The sequence below is a fragment of the Grammomys surdaster genome, unplaced genomic scaffold (assembly GCF_004785775.1).
Source record: "Grammomys surdaster isolate TR1022 unplaced genomic scaffold, NIH_TR_1.0 133, whole genome shotgun sequence".
NCBI lineage: Eukaryota > Metazoa > Chordata > Mammalia > Rodentia > Muridae > Grammomys > Grammomys surdaster.
Window position 1 is genome coordinate 14,706,878 of NW_021604591.1, and position 20,102 is coordinate 14,726,979.

Sequence of the window (20,102 nt, forward strand, 5' to 3'; positions counted from 1 at the left end):
GGAGTAAGAAGCGGTAGCATTGCAGTTTCCTTGGATACCCTAAGATGTTAGAGATGCCAGAGCTCCTCCTGCACCATGCCTGCCTGGATGCCGCCATGCTCCTACTTTGATGATAATGGACTGAACCTATAAGCTAGCCTCAATTAAATGTTGTCTTTATAAGAGTTACCTTGGGGGTGGGGGGAGCTAGTGAGATAGCTCAGCGGTTAGGAGCACTGACTGCTCTTCCAGAGGTCATGAGTTCAAATCTCAGCAACCACATGGTGGCTCACAACCATCTGTAATGAGATCTGATGCCCTCTTATGGAGTGTCTGAAGACAGCTACAGTGTACTTACATATAATAAATAAAAACTGCAGGGTCAGAGCAAGTGGGGCTGGAGTGAGAGGGAGAAGGGAAGGAGGAAAAAAAGAGTTACCTTGGTCATGGTATCTGTTCACAGTAGAAAAACCCTGAGATAGTGTTTCATTGTTTTTATTAAAATTTATTTTTACATCTCAGTGTTTGTGTGTGCATGTGCATGTCCCCTATAGTGTGCATGTCCCCTATAGTGTGCATGTCCTCTATAGTGTGCATATCCCCTATAGTGTTCATGTGACGATCAGAGAACAACTTATGGAAATTGGTTCTTTTATTCAACCTTATGGGTTCAGGGGATCAAACACAGGTTGTCAGGCATAGTGGCAAGTCCCTTACTGGCAAGGCCATCTCATCAACTCTATTTTACAAGTTTTATTGTAAAGGTCTTTACTTTCTTTTAAATTTATTCCTATTTTAAAGAATATTTTGAATAGAATCCTTTTTTCTTCACTCATTATTGATATATTTTTTAAAGGACTTATTTTTGAATGCTGTTTCTCTCTTGACATGTTCTTGCTGTGTATCCTAGGTTTGACTAGAACTCATATTCCTCCTGCTTTAGACTCCCAAGTATTGAGATTATAAGCATATACTTAACAACTACTTACTATTTATTTGAGATGTCTCATGTAGCCCAGACTGGCTTTGAATTTACTATATACCCAAAGCTTCCATTGACCTCCTGATTCTCTTGCCTTTATTTCCTAGGTGACACAATTATATGTATTCTCATGCCTACCTAGCCCCTTGGTCTTCCGTCATCCACTCACTCACGCTAAAACCATTTTCCAGGAAGCAGACAGAGAAACTTTAGAGTCTTCTGATCCTTTGTCTCTACCTCTCAAGTCTTTGGGTTAGCTCTATCATGCTCAATTATGTAATTTCCCCCTTATTATTGATTCTATTTAATTGCTGTATTATGTTAATTTGTGTATATTGAAACATCCTTTCACTTCTAAACAAAACCAACTTGATCCTGGTGTACATTTAAGTGTGCTGTTGAATTTAATTTGCAACCATTTTTTTTTTACTTTTGCATTTATATTTATCTGAAACACCACTTTATAGCTTACTTTCTTCTTTCTTTTCTTAGGTAGGGTCTCTCTACATAGCCCTGAGTGTCCCAGAACTTACCACATAGGTCAATCTGGCCTGAAAATCACAGAAATCTAAGACTGCCTACTGAGTGCTGGGATCAAAGGTGTGTGCTACCATGCTTAGCCTTTAGGCTTCTTTTTGTATCATTTATCATGTTTTGGTAGGTATAACCCTACAGAGACATAATTTTGCCTCCTAACAAAGAAAACTTGGGACAAATTGATTCACTATTATATTTTACCAGGCCTTTAAAGAATCACTATGAATGTTTCTCTATTTTGTGAAACTCTCCTCAAATTAATTTTATAAAACCAATACCAAACCTGCCAAAACCTGATAAAGACACATGATTGGTTGGGCATGGTGAAGCATGCCTGCAATTCTAGCACTTGGGAAGTGGAGGCAGAATATCAGGTGTTTAAGGTCATCTTTAGGCAACCTGGACTACCTGAGATCCTTTATTCTTGTCTATTTTTAAAAATTCTATCTATCAATCATCTATCTTTTGTGTGTAGGGTGAGAAAGGATATAAAAGCAACCTGTGAAGATTCTGATAGGTGTTATGTGTCCACACTATTTTGCCTATTGATGCTAAGGATATGTCTGGTGTGGGACCTCAGGTTGTGCCTGTTTGGAGCTGGGTCAATGGCTGCAGGTTTTTGTCTTCTCATTATTTTGTAAATGAATCTTTTGCCAGTATACTGCATGTATTCCTGGTACCTGCAGAGGTCAGAAGAGGGCATTCAATCCCCTGAGACTAGAGTTACAGACTGTTGTGAATTACCATTATTGGAAATCAAACCCAGGTCCTTTGTAAGAGCAATAAGTGCTCTTAACTGTTGAACCATCTTCTCTCCAGCCCGTGTTCTCTACTCTTTAAGTTGAAGGATTCACCAAAGTCCAAGTAGGACTAAGTTGCAGCAGACAATCTACAACCTGTTCTGTATTTGTTTCCAGGTAAAATTTATGTGCCCAGAACATCTATATTTACTTCTGGAAACTTTGTATACCTGGAGACACTGCAAAGGCAGAAGTTGTCTCACTGTCCAGAACATTTATTGGTATGTGTAGCAGACAATATGGCCTTCAGTCTGTGGCATTACACAAATGTGTATACCTGAAATGCCTCAGAGTGGAGGAAGTAATCTAACTTCTTTGATGGAGGGGAGTTGATGGGAGCCAAGCCCTTTGCCAATTCTGGTCTTATGCTCTCAGACCTAGGCTCCCTCTTCCCCCTTCTCCCTAGTGTACCATGTGAGCAATCTTGATTCTTGTCACAAAGGGAACATTGATAACCATGTCCCTTATTCCCCTCCTCCCCAAGCCAGTATTCCCCATTGGATTTGTGAGACACTCCTTCTTATCTGTATTTGTCCTCAGGTACCTTCTCCCACCCTGTCAGGGCAGCAAGGTCCTCTGTAGGAACCATGATTTGTGATTGTTCATTATTTTCTGATCCTCAGAGCAGTCAGACCTGAATGATGAGGTACTTCTGATAGGCACTTTTCAAGACTGTGTATAGGACTCTGAGCTTTTGCTGGAACATGGACTTTTTCTCCAAAGCTGGGTTGTCTAGGGGACAGTTTCAGGCTAATCCTACTGATGGACTTAAAGGTGCTAAGAAACGTGGGTTTTTCCTGCAGTTAGGACTATGTTCTGATGTTACCGTGAGTGGTTGGCACTGGCCTACCTTATTCACTTGTAGTCTTCAGTTCTCCCTCCCTCCCTGGCTTAGGGAGCAAGGAACTAAATTGCCAATTGCTTTGTACTTCTTTGCACCTCTCCATGGTATTTAGGCTTTTCCTCTTTTGATTTCTCAGACCTTTTCTTGTCCTTTTCATTGCTCTGATTCTTTTCACTTGCAGATGCACGAAGGAAAATACTATCCCCCTGCCTTGTTCTTTGGATTAAGTTTTTTTTTTTTTTTTTTTTTAACAAACTTAAGACATCTTTCTAACTTTTGACCAGGGTTTTTCTACCTTTGCTATTTTGGTTCAGAAGTTTCTTTGTAGTGGAGGCTGTCTCAGGTATGTCTAAAATTTTTTAAAAATCGTGCTAGCCACAGTGGCCTCAATATGATCAATTCCACACATTTATAGTCTTCTCTTGCTCAGTATCTATTTTAATCAAAATATTTTAAAGAAATTACACGATATATTTAGTGTCAGTTAATGTTCTGTTGTATGACACTGTTGATTTTGAGGCATTTTAAAGAAATCACAGCATTGCCAGGAAAGAATAGCATTTTCTTTTTCTTCTGTAAATTCCTTTTTCAATTATTTGGAAAAATTATCATGAGCCATAGATTTTTATTGTAAAATGTGAGCCTGATACAGTAGGTAAAGAATTTTTACAACCTTTTAGTGTGTTTTACCTCTAAAATCTTTAAAGTGTGGTTACTGGTTTTTCCTTTCCAAAAGAAAATCACCAGAACAGAGCACTGACACAAAGCAACATCCAGAAGTTAAAATACTTTATTATAAACATTTTCAGAATATAAACTGATTTTGTGTGAAGTCTCTGAAACTTTAAAAACTATATGTTAAGATAAAATTATTATAATGTTATTTCACTTTCCAACTCAGAAAATATATTGCAAGTTAGATCTAAAAAAGGAAATCTAAATTGCTTCATAGAGAAAGCCAGTGAGCATAAAAATATGTGACTCAAAACTAAAAGAAACCCAACCAAGAAATAGATTCCATAAAAGTCAGTTAATTTTCCAATTTTAAATAAATGATCTCCCAAGGGAAAACAATTCCACTACCACAGCAATTTGGTCAATAAAAGCAGAGCCACTCTCTTAATGGGAAATTCTACCATAGGTTAGAAAAATTAATAAATCTTTTAGAAAATAGAAAAGTAATCTCCATGTTGGAAAGCAAGCACACTAAATACTTCATGTTCACTTTGTAAGAAGTTGAAACTTCTGTCCACATATGCAAGTGACATGAATATGAATGCACATAAAACCAAGCTCCTTGACTGTTATTTCAGTTGAGCCTCAGGAGATCTAAGGAGCTTCAAAATCCAAGGATAGACTGGTCCCAAAGCATCTCCTCCTCTGTCCTTTCTTCACCTTGTTCCTTTTTTTCCTTCCTACGCTTACGGTCCTCTTTCTTAGATGATACATCTCGGTTTTTTTTCTCTTTTCGATTCTTAAGCTTTTCTGTACCATCCTGTACAGTTTCTGTTTCTGCCTTTGTTTTCTTTCTTTGGATGCTCCTATGTTTGTTTAAATCCATTTCCTCAGAACTCCTTTTCCTCTCATGTTTGGGCCGTTCTTCCTGCCTTTCTCTGCCCTCTTCTAGATGTCTTTTCCTCTTCTGGTGCATTTGTCTATGACTGACTTGAGGGTCGATGGTACTGGGTCCTGAACAGAGGCGGTTGTGAACTACAGATTCTACACTATATGAGCCACAATTGTATTCTTGCTGACTAAGGTTCAAGGAGACTGGTTTTTCTGAGAAGCCATCCCTAGTAAATTGACAGTAGCTCAGAGAGTTTAGTCTTATCTTATCATGAGCTGGTAACCACTGGGGTACCTGGTCTTCTGTCTGTGAACTACTGCATGATCTTGGGTAGGCATGGTTGGTTCCAGATGGGAGTCTTTGATCAAACATTCTATACCTGGGCCTGGAATCAAACTCTTCTCTGTACCCACAGCTTTCCAAATACTCCCCTCTCATCCTTCTGAAACAAGTCTTTGGCTCTAAGCCTCTGGCTTTCTGTACTTTAATATAGTCTTCAAGTTCATCTTGAAAAGAGTCATATGGCTTGTTTGAATGCTTCATTAGGTTGACAGAAAGGGATTATCTGTAGAGAAAAATGGAGAAAAAATACTAGATTCTTTTGTTCTGAAAAATTCTTCACTCTTACAAAGGTTAAAATAACAAATGGAAACCCATATTAAAACCTACATTAACTGTTAAATATTTTGATAACTTATGTCAAAGAGAAGTATCATGACGGTCAAATATCTCATAAACCATTCACAGTAACTTCAATATTCTAACTTGGGAGAAAAAAGTATAGAAAGGAAATGGAATGAGATGTTTTCATAAGTCTAAAAATAAAAAATGTATAGCAACAGGGATGTGTGAATCACGTCTGTGGCAGTGGCCTGATCTAAATGTTAGGCAATTTTAAAGCTGTGATGACTTAATTGCCTGTATTATTGTTTTCTAAGACAAGTAACAGAACCACAATTAAGTAATTTAATCTTTAAAATCCTGTTTACTCAAATAAAATAAATGTACATACTTACCTGACTATAGTACTCTAAGGCTTACTAGTAAAAGAATGTGATGTTTGTAAATTTTGGAATGCTGGAAATGATAAACTCAGCTACAAGATGAGCTACTACTCATAGGAATAGGGTATGAGAAAAGGTGAAGGAACAGAATGGAGTTCTGCAGCATCTATATAGCACTTGGATTCCCCTCTATTACTTGACTGCTATAAAGGCATTCTAGAATGCCTTCTGGTTTGTTCTCTCCCAGAAGAGAAGTATGAGGTGGAAAGTGAGGAGGAGGAGGCAGAGATGGACATAATAGGGACAAGAACTCACACAGAAAAGTTTCAAAAGAGCAACCGCAATTCCTCATTATCTTTCTTTAGCCCACATCAAAATTCATTTTTGGGGATTTATTTATTAGGACAAAAAAAACCCATGTACAACTGAATATTCCTTCCTTTAAAGAAGTACGATCCAACAAAGCATTTCAGAGGCATGAATGGCCAGTGATTATTCTGAGAATAGGAAAATGGTCTAACTGAAACATACTTTGGTGAATTACAAGTTACATACACACCTATGTAATAATGATTTAGTCATACCACTCACAGGCATTTACCCCAAAGGATATATGTCTTTACAAGATTTAAACATCAGTGTTTATAGTAGTATGAACCCTCCAAAAACCAAATATAAATATAAAGCAAATGATGGTCTAACTATCTAATGGAATAAATATCTATACAAAGTAGAAACAGTCCTAGCTTCCATCCATTGACAACTGGATAAAGTGGATGAATCTTGGAGACACATTATGCTAAGTAAAACAACTCAGTCCCTAAATATCTCAGACGGCACACGTAGTAAAACCTTACCGTTATCAGGCTGAGAACTTGATGGTGAAATCTGATCATATTCAACCATTAATTGCTCCAGTTTTTCAGCATGAATGCTCCACAAAGTGAAGACTATAACAATCAAGGAGCTAAACCATGGAGTAGAGATTATATCTATTTTTGTCTAATACTCAACTCTCATTCACCTGAAACCAAGCACAATTTTGTCACAAAGATTAAAAGTACATACCTACACAACCAGCACAGACAAAAATCTACAAAATTCATCTTTATTGTTTGCTGTCAATACAAAAACTTTTTTAAAAAACCATTTACTGTGTGTGCAGAGGTGTATACATGTATAGAGGTCAGAGGACAACTTGCAGGCATCAGTTTTCTCCTTCTACCATGTTGGTTCTGGGGGTAAAACTCAAGTTGTTAGGCTTCTGAGGCAAGCATCTTTACCCGCTGACCAGACACTAAAACTTAGCTTTTTGTTGTTGTTTTGTTTTTTGAGACAAGGTCTCTCTACAGACCCCTGGTTGTCCTGGAACTCACTATATAGATCAGACTGGCTTCAAACTCCCCAAGATTCATCTGCTTCTGTCTCCCAAATGCTGTGATTAAAGGTGTATGCCATCACGCCCAATGAATACTTTATTTTAAATACCCTAAAAAAGTTTTTAAAGAATGGATTATCCTTCTTGTTCTCCATCTCGTTTCTCAGTCTTACTTAGTCTTGCAGGAGCCCCTCTTTCCAGTCCACTTCCATCCACTAGAGACCTCTTGATGCCAACCTAGGGTCCACCTTGTTCTATTCTGCCACTTGCCCATTTCAGTCATTCCTTCTAGTATGTCTCCATTCCTTTGTGATACCTAATGACCTGCAGAAACACTCTCTAATTAAGGACTTCCCCTGCCACAATGGTCACAGTAGGTTGGGTTCTCAGACCAGTACATTGCTCTATTTTCTTCAGAGAAACTGCTTCTTACAGTAGAAGACAATCAACACAGACATCTGGAGAGTGACAGACTTTGGAAAACTCAGTCCTAAACAGAATATCTTCATTAAACTCAGGGATCATTGTAGAAGAGAAGACAGATTATAAGAGTCAGAAGTGATAGATGACTTCAAGGAAACAGTGTTTGCTAAACACAGCAGGACTGATGCACATATGAATTCAGACTGTGGCAGCCTGCACAAGATCTGCATAGGTTCAAGCCAGACAGGGTCTTAGCACTAAAAAGGTAAAGTGGACACAAAGCCTCATCCCTAACCAAGAAGCTACATGTAATTGATACCTGTTGGAAAATGAAAAATTAGTCTTCTCCATTTGAGTGTCACTAAGCATATCAACTACACTTCGGAGAACAGATCCCATGCCCAGACACACACAGACACAGACACAGACACACACACACACACACACAGAGTTCATGTTTTGGCATTTTTTTTTTGTAGCATGTGTTTGTGTGTTTGAGTGTGAGAGAGAGTGTGCATGTTGGGTAGCTAGGGAAGGGAAATCTGGGAAAAGTTGGGGAAGGGAAGAAGAATACGGTCAAAATATAATTTAAAAATTTTAAATGTTTTATCACAATGGTGAGATGCCCTGATGGGTAATAAGGATCTGAGTTTGATTAACTCACATGATAGGAGAGAACTGACTCCTGTTGAATTCTAACTTCCACATATTCATACCATGGCATGTACCCTCCCTCAATTATAATGTTGGCTCAGTGGGTCTGTTTGTCACACAATTACAAAGACCCAGAATTCAAATCCCCAAAATGCATGCAAAGGCAAGTACACTAGAATATGTCCGTAATATATTAATCATATTAAATATATTAAAACTTCTAACTATAATGAGAGTTTCACCCCAGTCAGAATGTCTAACATTAAAAAAACAATACATGCTATCAAGGACTTTGGGTATGTGGGAGTTATGCACTGCCAACAGGAATATAAACTTGACCAGACACTATGTACATGAAGGCTCCTCAAACAAACTGAGAATAGAACCATTGTATAACCCAGCTTTACTAGATGTAGGTATAAACCTCTACCACTCAAGTGAACATACTCATTTATTACAGCACCATTCACTATAGCTAGGTTACAGAATCAAGTTATCTATCAACAGATGGATAAAGAAAATGTGGTATATACTATACAACAGAATTTTATTCAGCCATTTAAAAAAAAAAAGATGGAATCATGTTATTTGTTAGAAAATGAATGCAAACTAGAGATCATCATATAAAGTGAGATTAGCCAGGCTCCTAGGCAAATATGTTTTTTATTATTTGTAGATCTTAGATTGAATATATGAAGGCACAAACACACAAAATCTTTCAAAATATAAATTTCTGGCCATTATTAGGCAAAATATTGCCGTATGAATAACTTCAGGTAAAAAACAAAAACAAAAAAAAAACCCTTAAGTGCTTAAATGTGTGGGGCTACATCACTTTGCTGTTTCTAGAATGATGCCATAGGTGAATTTCAGTCATCACAGAACATGAGGAAATAAGTCAGTGATTCAGAGCAAAGAAAAAGATGCTTGGGTCCTTTCTATTCACATTATGAACATGTGCTAAAAGCTTTGCATTTTCTACCTCCAAACTCCTTGTAAGAGAGGATCTAACAGAAAATAATCTTTGAATGAGTTTGAAACTGTCCACATAGTAATAACTGAAATGTTGATATAAGGAAACCAGAGAAATTAACATTTTGTGAATAGTCATGAATGATTTTTTTTTATTTTTTTGGAACTTATTTATCATTCTAAATTGTGTATTACTTTACAATCTTATAAAAGCTAACTAAAAAATTTCAACACAACTCAAATATCAAAATAACACTTTGATTATCTGATACTTTTCTACAGAATTAGAATAAATGCAGATGCCTTCTTTTACCTAATTCTCACAAATATGGCAAACAGGGCATTCTGTGGGTTTAAGAAACAGAGTTATTCAAAGTGACTTGCCCAATGATTAATGGCAGAGTTGAGACCTGAATCCAAGTCCTCTTAATCTAAAGTCAAGAAATAACTATAATTAGAGTACAGTCACATATAAACCAAGATGTAGTTTCAAACAAGATTACCAGTGGATACAACTAGGTGATGTGGCTGGTAAGATGGTTTAGTGGGTGAAGGGCACCTATGGCCAAGCCCAGTGACCTGTGTCTGATCCCTGGGACCAATATGATAGGTGAGAACTGACTCCAAGTTGTCCCCTGACCTCCACTCAGTGTTGTGGCAGGTATGAACCTACACACCTACACACCTACACACACACACACACTACATTGTATGTATGGGGGAATTACTTAGATGAGATCTGAACAGTACAATTGGCTTTTATGTTTCATTAAAACAAATGTACTTAGTACTTTTGCATCCAAGATGGCAGAGCTAAAGAGATCAAGTTTCTTCAGGTCTCTGAACATTAAGAGATCAGAGTAGAAAAGATGACTGTGTATATAGATGGTAGTGATTAATGGCTACCTGCCCCCTCTCTCCATGATACCAGTATACAGGCACGATACAGAATGGAAGCCACACCATATTAAAGAACATTGGACAGGAACTCAAGACTTAAGGTACAGGAATATCTACCAACCCCCACCTGTGACTAGCTGAGACTCATAACTCATCCTGGTCAGTATCTTCATTTATGATATAGAGGCAAGACCACCAAACAGTTCACAGTGAACAGAAGCCTCTTTAAAGGGCTGTCCAAGGTAAGACTACTGTATATTACCTTTACTGCAGTGGAAACCACTGATGCAAAACAACATTAAAAAAAAACCCTTTGATACAAACTTATAGTTTCTTGAATTTCTCTTCTAGTTATTGTATGAACATGCTGGCTAAATTACTAGGGACTTAAAAGTGCTTAAAAGAATATCCAATGTCTACTTTAAAAAAAATTTCATTTGTTTATTGTGTATGTATCCGGTGTACATGCCAGAGGAGGCATGTGGAAGTCAGGAGATAACTAAAGAGAGTCAGTTCTTTCTCCTTCCACCACTGAGTCCCAGAGATTGAATTCAGGCCCTCGGACTTAGAAGTGGCCATTTCTCAGGCCGTATAGCCTCAAATTTGTAATCAATCCTTCTTGCCTTAGCCTCATAAGTACCTGGAATTATAGATGTGTGACATCACACCAGAACTTTACATTTTTCTGTGGTCCAGAAAATATCACTGTAAATGAGAAGGTACCTGGGAACTGATGATGGAAGTTACCTGGGTCACAATATTGAAATATGGACTAAGACACAGAACCTAGGCATTTTATTAGTAGGGAAAAAATCTAAAAAAAAGTCAATTTTATGAGTCATGGATTCAAACCTAGGTAAACCCTCCATATTTCTGTGTTCCACTTTTTTGAACTCAACTATTGATTTTAAAAAATCATGTTTATCGAGTAAGAAGACTTACTTTCCTTGTCATCATTCCCTAAACAATACAGTATAACAATAATTTAAGTTATATTGTACTCAAGTCAAGGTTATATACAGCTACACTGAGTCAGACATTTGTAGGTTTTGTCTGGAACTAATCCCCTGCAAATAATTAAGTATGACTGTACACTATTAATGTTCTTTGAGAATCACTGGGAGGAACCATAAACCAACTTTACCTGTAGCAGGCAACCTTCTCCCAGTTGGTAAAAATGTAACCATATAAATGTCACTAAATACGTAAGATAATAAAACATGGGAATAGTCATGTTGTATAATAACTTTTAGGACTTGGGCTAACTTTTCTTCCTTCATAAGTAATCTTTCCCAAATCACTATATTTACATGGTCTATAGTTAAATCTAAGGCATCTGACTGCTGCAAATTTACAGATGCTTATCAATTTATGAGCAAGAATGCTACAGTTTGACAATATACCCCCCAAAGCTGGTGTTGGAATGCTGGTACCCCAGTACAAGTGTTAGGTGAAGCCTAACGGGAACTATTTAGGTCATAAGGTCGCCAATTTAGGATTTGATTAAGTCAGTGAAGAGAACTTATGGCTGCAAGTTTGATATCTCTCCACACATATGCTCCTGCCTTCCTCCATGAAGGTGATCTTCACCAGATGGTGGCCATCTTAAAAGAAAAATCACCAGCCTCTAGAAATGTTGAGAAATCTTTTAAAATAAAAGTGTGGCATTCCATTATATCAATATAAAGTGGACTGAAGACAAATGGCATTTAGTACCAATATTGTACATTAAATTCAAGTATTTATGTATTGGTTTTTCAAGACAGTTTCTCTGTGTAGCCCTGCAGGTATTTATTTTCAAGACAGGGTTTGTGTATCCCTGGCTGCCCTGGAACTGGCTTTGTAGACCAGGCTGGCTTCTGCCTTTCAAGGAATTAAAGGTATGTCACCATCTTTATTTCTTAGGTTATTTCTGTTGTTCTGAGACACAGTCTCACCACTTAGCCTTAGCCTCAACCTTTTCAACAGCAGTCTTTGCCTTCTGAGTACTAGGATTACATATATATGTTAAAATGCCCACCTTCTAGGTAGCTACTTAAATATATTGGAAATGTGATGCTATGAACAAACGTCCATGGTACATTTTAAAAAATGTTGTAGAATGATATACTCCAATTTTAGTATCAACAAGCCAATATATACAAGCTAAAATAATTTAAGAGAGGAATTACTGCGGCTGGCTCATGATCCACTCACCTCCTTTCAGGGATGGGGGTGATAGTAGAAGGAAGGTGGTACCTAGATCTGAGTAAAGCCCTAAATGTATTTGCTTGGAAGAAACTAATTTTTACCTTAAGCAATTTTTACCTTTTACCCTGGCCAAGGATTACTGACAGTAAACACTGCCCATATCTAAGAGGCATAGCACCCTGAAAAGTGCCATAAAACTTATATGATTCCCTAGGGTATGTGGATATATTTATAACCTACAGCGTGACCCAGTGAATCTCACCAGATACAAATTTGAAACAAGTCTGAAATATCTTTCACTTACCAGACACTTCTTTGTTTCATTTGGGTTTCTAAATGAACTTATCTTTGAAATAATTTCTCAGTCTTTATACTGTATTACACTGCTAATTCATGGGAGTCTGATTTGCAGCTCAATATTATGTTAGCTAAATTTTATTGAAAATAACTGAAAAAGACATACACGGATTTGAGGTTTGCTACATGTATCTACATTATAGTTTTAACTTTTACAAAAATGACAAAGTCTATATTTATGCTGGTTATCTTCAAACTAAGCTTGATTTCAGCACTAGTATGTAGCTTTTCTGTTTAAAAATGTGTGTTCAAACTGTTAAATCAGAAAGTTTAGAAAGAAAGTGAATATAGTGTTTTGTGATTATTTTGAATTGTTTAAAAATATATAGTTTAGCTACAGTAAGGTAAAACAATTAAATAATGTAGTTTTCACAACTTCCCTTGATTTCGAATTAGTGCATACACACTGACCACAATATTGACTCCTCTTGGGACAGGATGTGTTCAGGTTAGCCCCAAACTCCTCAAAAAGTTTTACTTGTCCTACTTTGAAGGTGAGAGTGGAACTGGAACTGTAATTCTTTTCTAACTTTTGGAGAGGTTTTCTAACATAGCTTAAAACACACACACACACACACACACACACACACACACACACACACACACACACTTCCAAGCACTGTCTTTTTTGTCTACAAGCTTAACTGGAAATTATGTCTCTTTGTATCTATTGAGATACTTTTTTTTTTCTAAGACAGGGTCTCATGGTGCAGCCCAGGCCAGCCTTAACTCATGAGCCTCCTGCCTCAGCCTTTAAACACTAGGATTATACGCATGTGTGACATGCCCACTCTAACTTTTTTTCGGGCGGGAGAGCAGTCTATATAGACCAAGTTGGCCTAAAACTCAAAGATCTGCCTCTGTCTTTCAAGTACTGGGATTAAAGGTATGAGCCACCACACTTGGCTCCACCCAACCTTTTGAAACTATTGAAAATAGGTAGTGTGGCGTATCCCTATAATCCCAACACATGCAAGGTAGGTGGAGAGTTGGGAAGACATTTCAAATGTCCCATAACAGTGACTAGGTAACTTTTTAAACTGCTGTATGTTTTTTTCAAATCTTACTGGTTTTAATCTGAACTCAAGATTTTTTGAATGTTGCCCAATGTTCAAATGACCATTGAAAATCCAAACTTCCGTGTTCTATGATTACTGTCCAAGCACACAGCTACACCATGGAATATCAGACTGCTCAGTAATCAGCCCAAAACTTTAAAATCTAATTTACACAGCCCTTCAGAAGTTTGGTTATTGTAAGGTTCCTAAACTTGACAATACTGATATTCTCCATAGGATAATCTATCTATATTGTGTATAATGGGGCTGTCTTGTACACTTTAGAGTGTTGTGGCATCTCTGTCCTATACCAAATAGATTACCTAAAGCATTTGTTTACCACGTTCCTCTGTCCAGTGGCTGAGCAAAAAATGTCTCTAGACATTCCAAATGAATGGAAGATGGAGAGTCTGAAACAGACACATCCTTGGTTGAGAACCACTAGGCTAGTCCAATCACCCCACTCAATAGATGATATAACCCAAGACCAAGTGTGGGACTTTCCCAGGGTCATCAAGACTCTCATCTCACTAGTCTCATTTTTACCACACATAAGTGGTACAACAGTTATTACTACATGGATTATCACTTAGTCTTTTGCACATATTAGAATCATTGAAAAAAAATTGATGTGGAAACTGGCAGAAAGGTTGGCTTTGATTCTAAATTGTCCTGTGATCTGACTACAGAACTAAAAAGAATTGCATGTTGACACCTAAAAGCTATCCAGGTATACTTGGTGATAGAAGTTTTAACACACACACAAAATTCAGATAAAAAAATTTTCTCAGGATATTCTAGACTGATTGAAGATACTTATTTGATTGTAAATGAATTTCTATAATGTTTTTACTAAATAGAAGTGTTCATAAAAATGTTTTAAGGATACTATTTTACTCCTGTGCCACTTCTCCAAAGTGAACTGTGTAAGGACCTAAAATACAGGTATCATGAAAAAAAAGTTACTTTTAGTGTTATATTTACAGGTATTCTAGAAAATGGAATCTAAATTATACTGTAATATTCTAGCTTCCATTATCTTTCATTCTGGAGACAAGGAGCAATATAAGGCAAAAGTACTAAAAAATAGCTTTTTCTGTTTCTTGGTGTTTTACTGAAATCTTCTACAGTGGGGAATCAAATGCCACGCTATAAAATTATTTCCAAAACTATTTTAAAGATTTATCTCACAGATGCAGGCTGTCTCAGGTGAGTAGCACCCGTAAGAACACACACATTTCTACTGGGATGGTCAATAGCGTTTTGTGTTTTGGTAAATGTGTTGGTGAGAATGCCAAAATTCTCCAAACCTCCATCCATAAAAAGTGACTTAAACCGCAATTTAACATAGTCCCTAGTAGCCTAAGGTCAAGTCCCTGGGACACTGCAGTCCCCCTTTAAGAAAAAGCTTTGGCTGTCAGATTTACTGTTTATTTTGACCCTCAACAGATGGCAGGCCTCCGAGTTTGTGATGCTCAGGATCTAAGGAGTTCTGTTAGTAGAGATCACTCTTTAAAAGTAGAATTCTGCCCCCTCCCCCGCCGTTTTTGTTTTTTTTTTCCTGAGGTAGTATCTCACTCTATAGCTTCTGCTGGCTAGGAATTCTGATGCAGACTCAGATGGCCTTTGCCTCTCCAGTGCTGGGGATTTAAGGTGCTCAATACCAAGCCCAACAAAGGACCTCTCTATCCCGTCATTTTAAGCTTATTTCCCACAACTCAGCAGTCTTTCATAGACTATAAAACTATTTCTTTGAAATGTAATTAGGATGAAGGAGGCGTTTTCCTGGTCTCTGTGGGAGACAGGCGCCTAACATCCACAGTTCCCAGTCGGCAAAAGCAATGACTAACCCTTGGGAATTTTTCACCTCTCCTTCAGGCCTTCTCTCCTTACACAGTCTTTTTTTTTTTTAAGGCCCAAGTCACCCTGAGCAATTCAGAATACAGCTCAGCTTTGCTCCTAGTCAGTAGGTATGGAATAAAATCTTGTTTCTCGCCACTGACACTGGTCAATCAATATTAAAACTCGGATCACTATGTCAAGATATGTTTGAACATATTTTCTAATTCGTCTTCCTGGCTCTCCAGAAGTCTCGAAAAGCTTCGGGGTGATCCCCTTCACCTCACTTCTGCTCTTCCTTGAGGAAAACTTTCAACCTGGCAGCTCCCACGCTACTTCCGGAGCCCCCTAATTCCCAACTAGTTTCTGTCCCTAAGTGGCCTGCTGTGAAGTCTACTCTCCACGCTCCCTCACCAAACCGAGGCTGCTCTCTCTAGGGGTCGCTTCAAGACGGGGCTTCTTCACTGACCCCCCGCTCCCCTCGCCCTCTGCTTGGCCGCCTCGTCTCCTGGCCCCCTCGGACCTCGGCTTCCTCGCCAGGCGGTGGCGTCCCTTGGCCATGGCGCAGCGGGTGCTGAGGGGTACTGAGGAGAGAGGCGCTCCGAGGGCCGCCGGCCGCGCCCGGCTCGTCGGCCATTTCGCAGGCGAGGCGGGGCGGGGTGCTCGGCCTTCACTAGGCCGCAGGAGTTGAGGGCTGAAGCTCGGGCCGCCCCCGCCGCCGGGCGGGAACTCACCTTCTCTGAGGCAGGGGCGGGCGTCTACAACTACTGTCCCCCTCCCCGCCAACAACGCCGGCCGGGGGGCAGAGGCTGCGGTGGAGGTGGCGGAGAGGCAGAAACACCGCTGCCGCCGCCGCCGCCTCCGCCGCAGAGCAGGCGGGGTGGGGGGAGGAGGCGGAGACCTGACTTCCTGAGGGGAAGTCGCCGCCACCACCCGCGGCTGACTGGACGGCGCCAGCGCCATGGCGGCGGGGCGCGCAGACGCGCGTGCGCAGCAGAGGGGCCGGAGCGCAGGACAATTTCTAGCCCCGCCCTCCATATTTGCTCCGCCCCCTCCCGCCATTTCGGACTAACCGGTTCTGTCCGGAAGAGTTGTATCTCGGTGTCCAGCCTTCTTGCCAGTGGAGGAAAGAAACCTAGTGATAAGGTTCAGCCAGGAAGCCAAAGTGAGTCTGGAAATATGTGGATCCGCCGGCAAAAGTATCTAAGAAACGCACACCTGCCTTTTCTTTTTCTTGAGCTCTTATACTAATACTAAATATTAAGCACAATCCCTGCTCGCGGTTCATTGCTAACATAGGCCATAAATTCCCTCTCAAGTTATACATGTACGTGCATAGTATTCCTCAAAGCACATACACGGAATGATCACCATACATGCTCCTATCACATAGATACAACATCACACAGGGACTACTAAAGTATATTTAGTTTTCTTTACATGGTAATTATTTTGTGTGGAGCAGAGTGAGGATGAGGCTCCTTTTTACCTTAGGCACCCCAGAGGTCGGGTCAGGTTCTGGGGCTTGGCAGCAATCTCATTTACACAACGGACCCATGAGTATTATAATAGGGTCTCACTTTAGCTCTGACTGGTCTCAAACCAGTGATTGAAGGGTTAATTACCTAAAAGCCTTAGGTAGACTGAGAAGCTCAGAGTTGACTGTTGACTGCTGACTGCTGAAGTTTCTGATAAGGAGATCCACATACCAAACCGCTAGTGTCTATTTCCTGACTGCAGGGGAACTGACTTGCAAATGGAATCTTCCAACCCCAAAGCCCCCTCCTCCCCCCTTCAGTCCTACAAAACCCAAGGGCGCCCCTCACCCCACCCCCACCCCCACTGCCACTTGGGCATAGTCTCACTTCCCTGAAAGACCCTTCAGTTCTGATTAAAGATCAGTTCTGTTTCAGGAGATGTCTGTCTTCCCTTCATTTCCACTTGCCTCCACCAATCCCTTTCTGACATTATCAAACCTTCTCTCACCCTCTCAGGGGCTGAAATTACTACAGTGAGCCAGGAAGCTCCACTAGGGTCTTTGATTTTTCAAGCTGAAGACTGTGCTTTACTCACAGGCCTGCCTGGAAAACAGGATCCTTGTACCTCAGACTCCTAAGAACTGGAATTATAAACAACTTTACTCCTGGACCATGTTAAAGGCCTTGATTCCTGTTAATTCTACACTATTGTGTAACTCAATATGCTGCATTTGCTTCCTTTTCCGAAAATTGCCACTCCCCTACTGCCTAATAAACTCCTTCCGTAAAAGGAGCACTGGGCTTCACAGAGGCAAGCAGTCCATTACTGAATCCATGCTTTTTTAATAACACAGGGACAAGAGAGAACATGAGGTTTTGGTCTGTGCTGTAATCAGAAAGCATATAATGGGCTATTTTTATGTGAGTGACTTTCTCTCTTCCCTCCACCCTTTAAAAATATTTATTAATTTTATTTTAAAAATATTCTATATTACATAAAAACTTGCAAATAAATAGAAATGTGGTGTTCCTAAAGATCTGCTCTTAATCATGTGTGTAGTGTGTTTGTGTGTGGAGAGGACATGCGCCCATGTGTGTGTGTCCAAGGAGGCCAGATGCATCAGATCCCCTGGAGACACATCTGGTTCTAAGTGGTCCAGTGTGGGTATTGGGAACCTAACTCAGGTCCTTTGCAAAAGCAGTACAGAGGAGCTCTTAACCCCTGCACCTTTATTGTCAGTGCCATCCCCTGTTTATTTAGCACCCCCTTAATTCAGTCTCTAAACTTTCTCATTGGTCTCTCACATTGCTTATGGAATGAATGAATGAGCTGTGAGTGTCCAAGCTCTTCCTGGCCTGTTTAATATTGCCATGCACTCTGAGAGTTCTATTATTAGACTCAGCAGGGGCTGGCAGACATTTTCTGTAAAAGGTCAGCAGTAAGCACTTTTGGCCCTGCTGGTTATACGTTTTCCAAGGGACATAGTCATCCACTGTGCTATGAATACATCTATAGAAAAGATGTGAGCAAGTGAGTATAACTGATAGTTATATTTACAGTAATCGAAATTTGAATTTTGCCACAGAATTCATTTAATTCCCCCTCCCCCGACCATTAAAGACAGTAAAAACTATTTTTACTTCACGGTTGTAAAGAGCCCTGGAAGACTTCCGCCCTAAATGAACTTTGGCATCAAGTAGAAAGGAAGTTTGCTGAGGGTAGAAGAGATGAGCACTTGCAGCTCCCTTGATTTGCCACTAGATGGTGATCTTTTCGAGTGTGTAGCTCAGCCAAGTGGGTCTTTGACAGAGGGGGACTTTGGAGGTTTTGCAGGGCGTGGTAGCATCCCTCTATTTGGACAGGCACACCAAAAACTTACAGCAAACTATGTTGATAAAATTTACCCTTTACTTCTGGACTTTCATACCTATCAGTATGTATTCCTTAAATTGTAACATATATAACTGAGGAAACACAATTACTCTCCCTAGGCCTCTGAGGTGATCAGTTTAAAGGTTTGGAACAACAATGTATATACACAGGAGGTACAGCTAAAACTCTGAGTGCTACAACAGGCATCTGGAAACACATTGTACTCAAAATTCAGGTTAGCAAGATGAAATCCTTCTTACATTAGGAGGCTGTTTACACAGGAGTGTTAGTATACTAGCAATCCCAGCAACTTGGGAGGTTAATCCAGGACAATAACTTTTTTAAAGCTAACTTAGACTAGATCCTGAGACAATGTTACAGGACAGCAGGAACAGTGGCAGTGGGAACAGCAGGGCAGGAACAGCTGTAGCAGTGGGAATCTGAAGTCATGCCTTGCTTGGCTTTGTGATGATCTACCAATCTCTCCAAAGCAACCCTATTTTCTTACTACCTTTGGGAATATAGTCCCAGCTGGCCCCTTCCAATCACTAGCCCGATAGCTAATACCAGTACCCACAGTCTCACTGCTGATGCTGTGTGTCCTAGGGAGCGAAGGGCAACCTTAGACAATGAAGAATCTCTGCTCATCTCCAATACCCAGAGGGACATGCAGGTAGGTGAAAAAAATGATTTAATGTCACCTGAGTTTAGAACTCTGCTCCTTAATATTTATTTTTATTTATTTAATATTACATTTGTAAGTATGTCTCTGTGTAGACATGCACACCAGTCCAGGAGTCAGAAGCCAGAGGTAAAGGGTCCACCAGGAAATAGAGTTAGAGTTGGTTGTGACTTTGTCACATAGGCACTGGGAACCTAATTGGGATCCTCTGCAAGAGCAGTATAGCATCGACAATCTCTGAGCCATCTCTCCAGCCCCTAGAACTCTATGTAATCATAGAGAAGATTTTAAAACATTTTAATATATACTGGAGCCTTTTTAAATGAATGTGTCTTCTTGTTAATTAAAGGAATTATATCTCCTTTGTTCAGCACTCCACTAAAGAAGAGATGCTTACTTACTGCATTACAAAGTCATGTTACAGGGTTCATTCCCTATTAAAGATTTGTGTACCCAGATTTGTCAACCTCAGTTTCAGCTTTCACTCTCATAGTGAATAGGTTTGGAAGTGCAAAGATCTGATCACTTTCTGCCTCCTACTGTAGTTACTCTACCCAAACATGAAAATGAGCAGGTTCACCTACT

The 20,102-nt window shown here is 39.6% G+C and overlaps 1 protein-coding gene across 1 annotated transcript; it reads right to left on the reverse strand.

Moving 5' to 3' along the window:
• Positions 1-3,914: 3,914 nt before the first annotated feature.
• Positions 3,915-16,377, reverse strand: LOC114616941 (lysine-rich coiled-coil protein 1). Its single transcript, XM_028762467.1, has 3 exons — positions 16,219-16,377; positions 6,571-6,737; positions 3,915-5,274 (listed from the first exon to the last, which is right to left on the reverse strand). Exon 3 carries the CDS (start codon positions 5,250-5,252, stop codon positions 4,482-4,484), a length of 771 nt encoding a protein of 256 aa, XP_028618300.1. The 5' UTR covers positions 5,253-5,274; positions 6,571-6,737; positions 16,219-16,377; the 3' UTR covers positions 3,915-4,481.
• Positions 16,378-20,102: the final 3,725 nt, after the last annotated feature.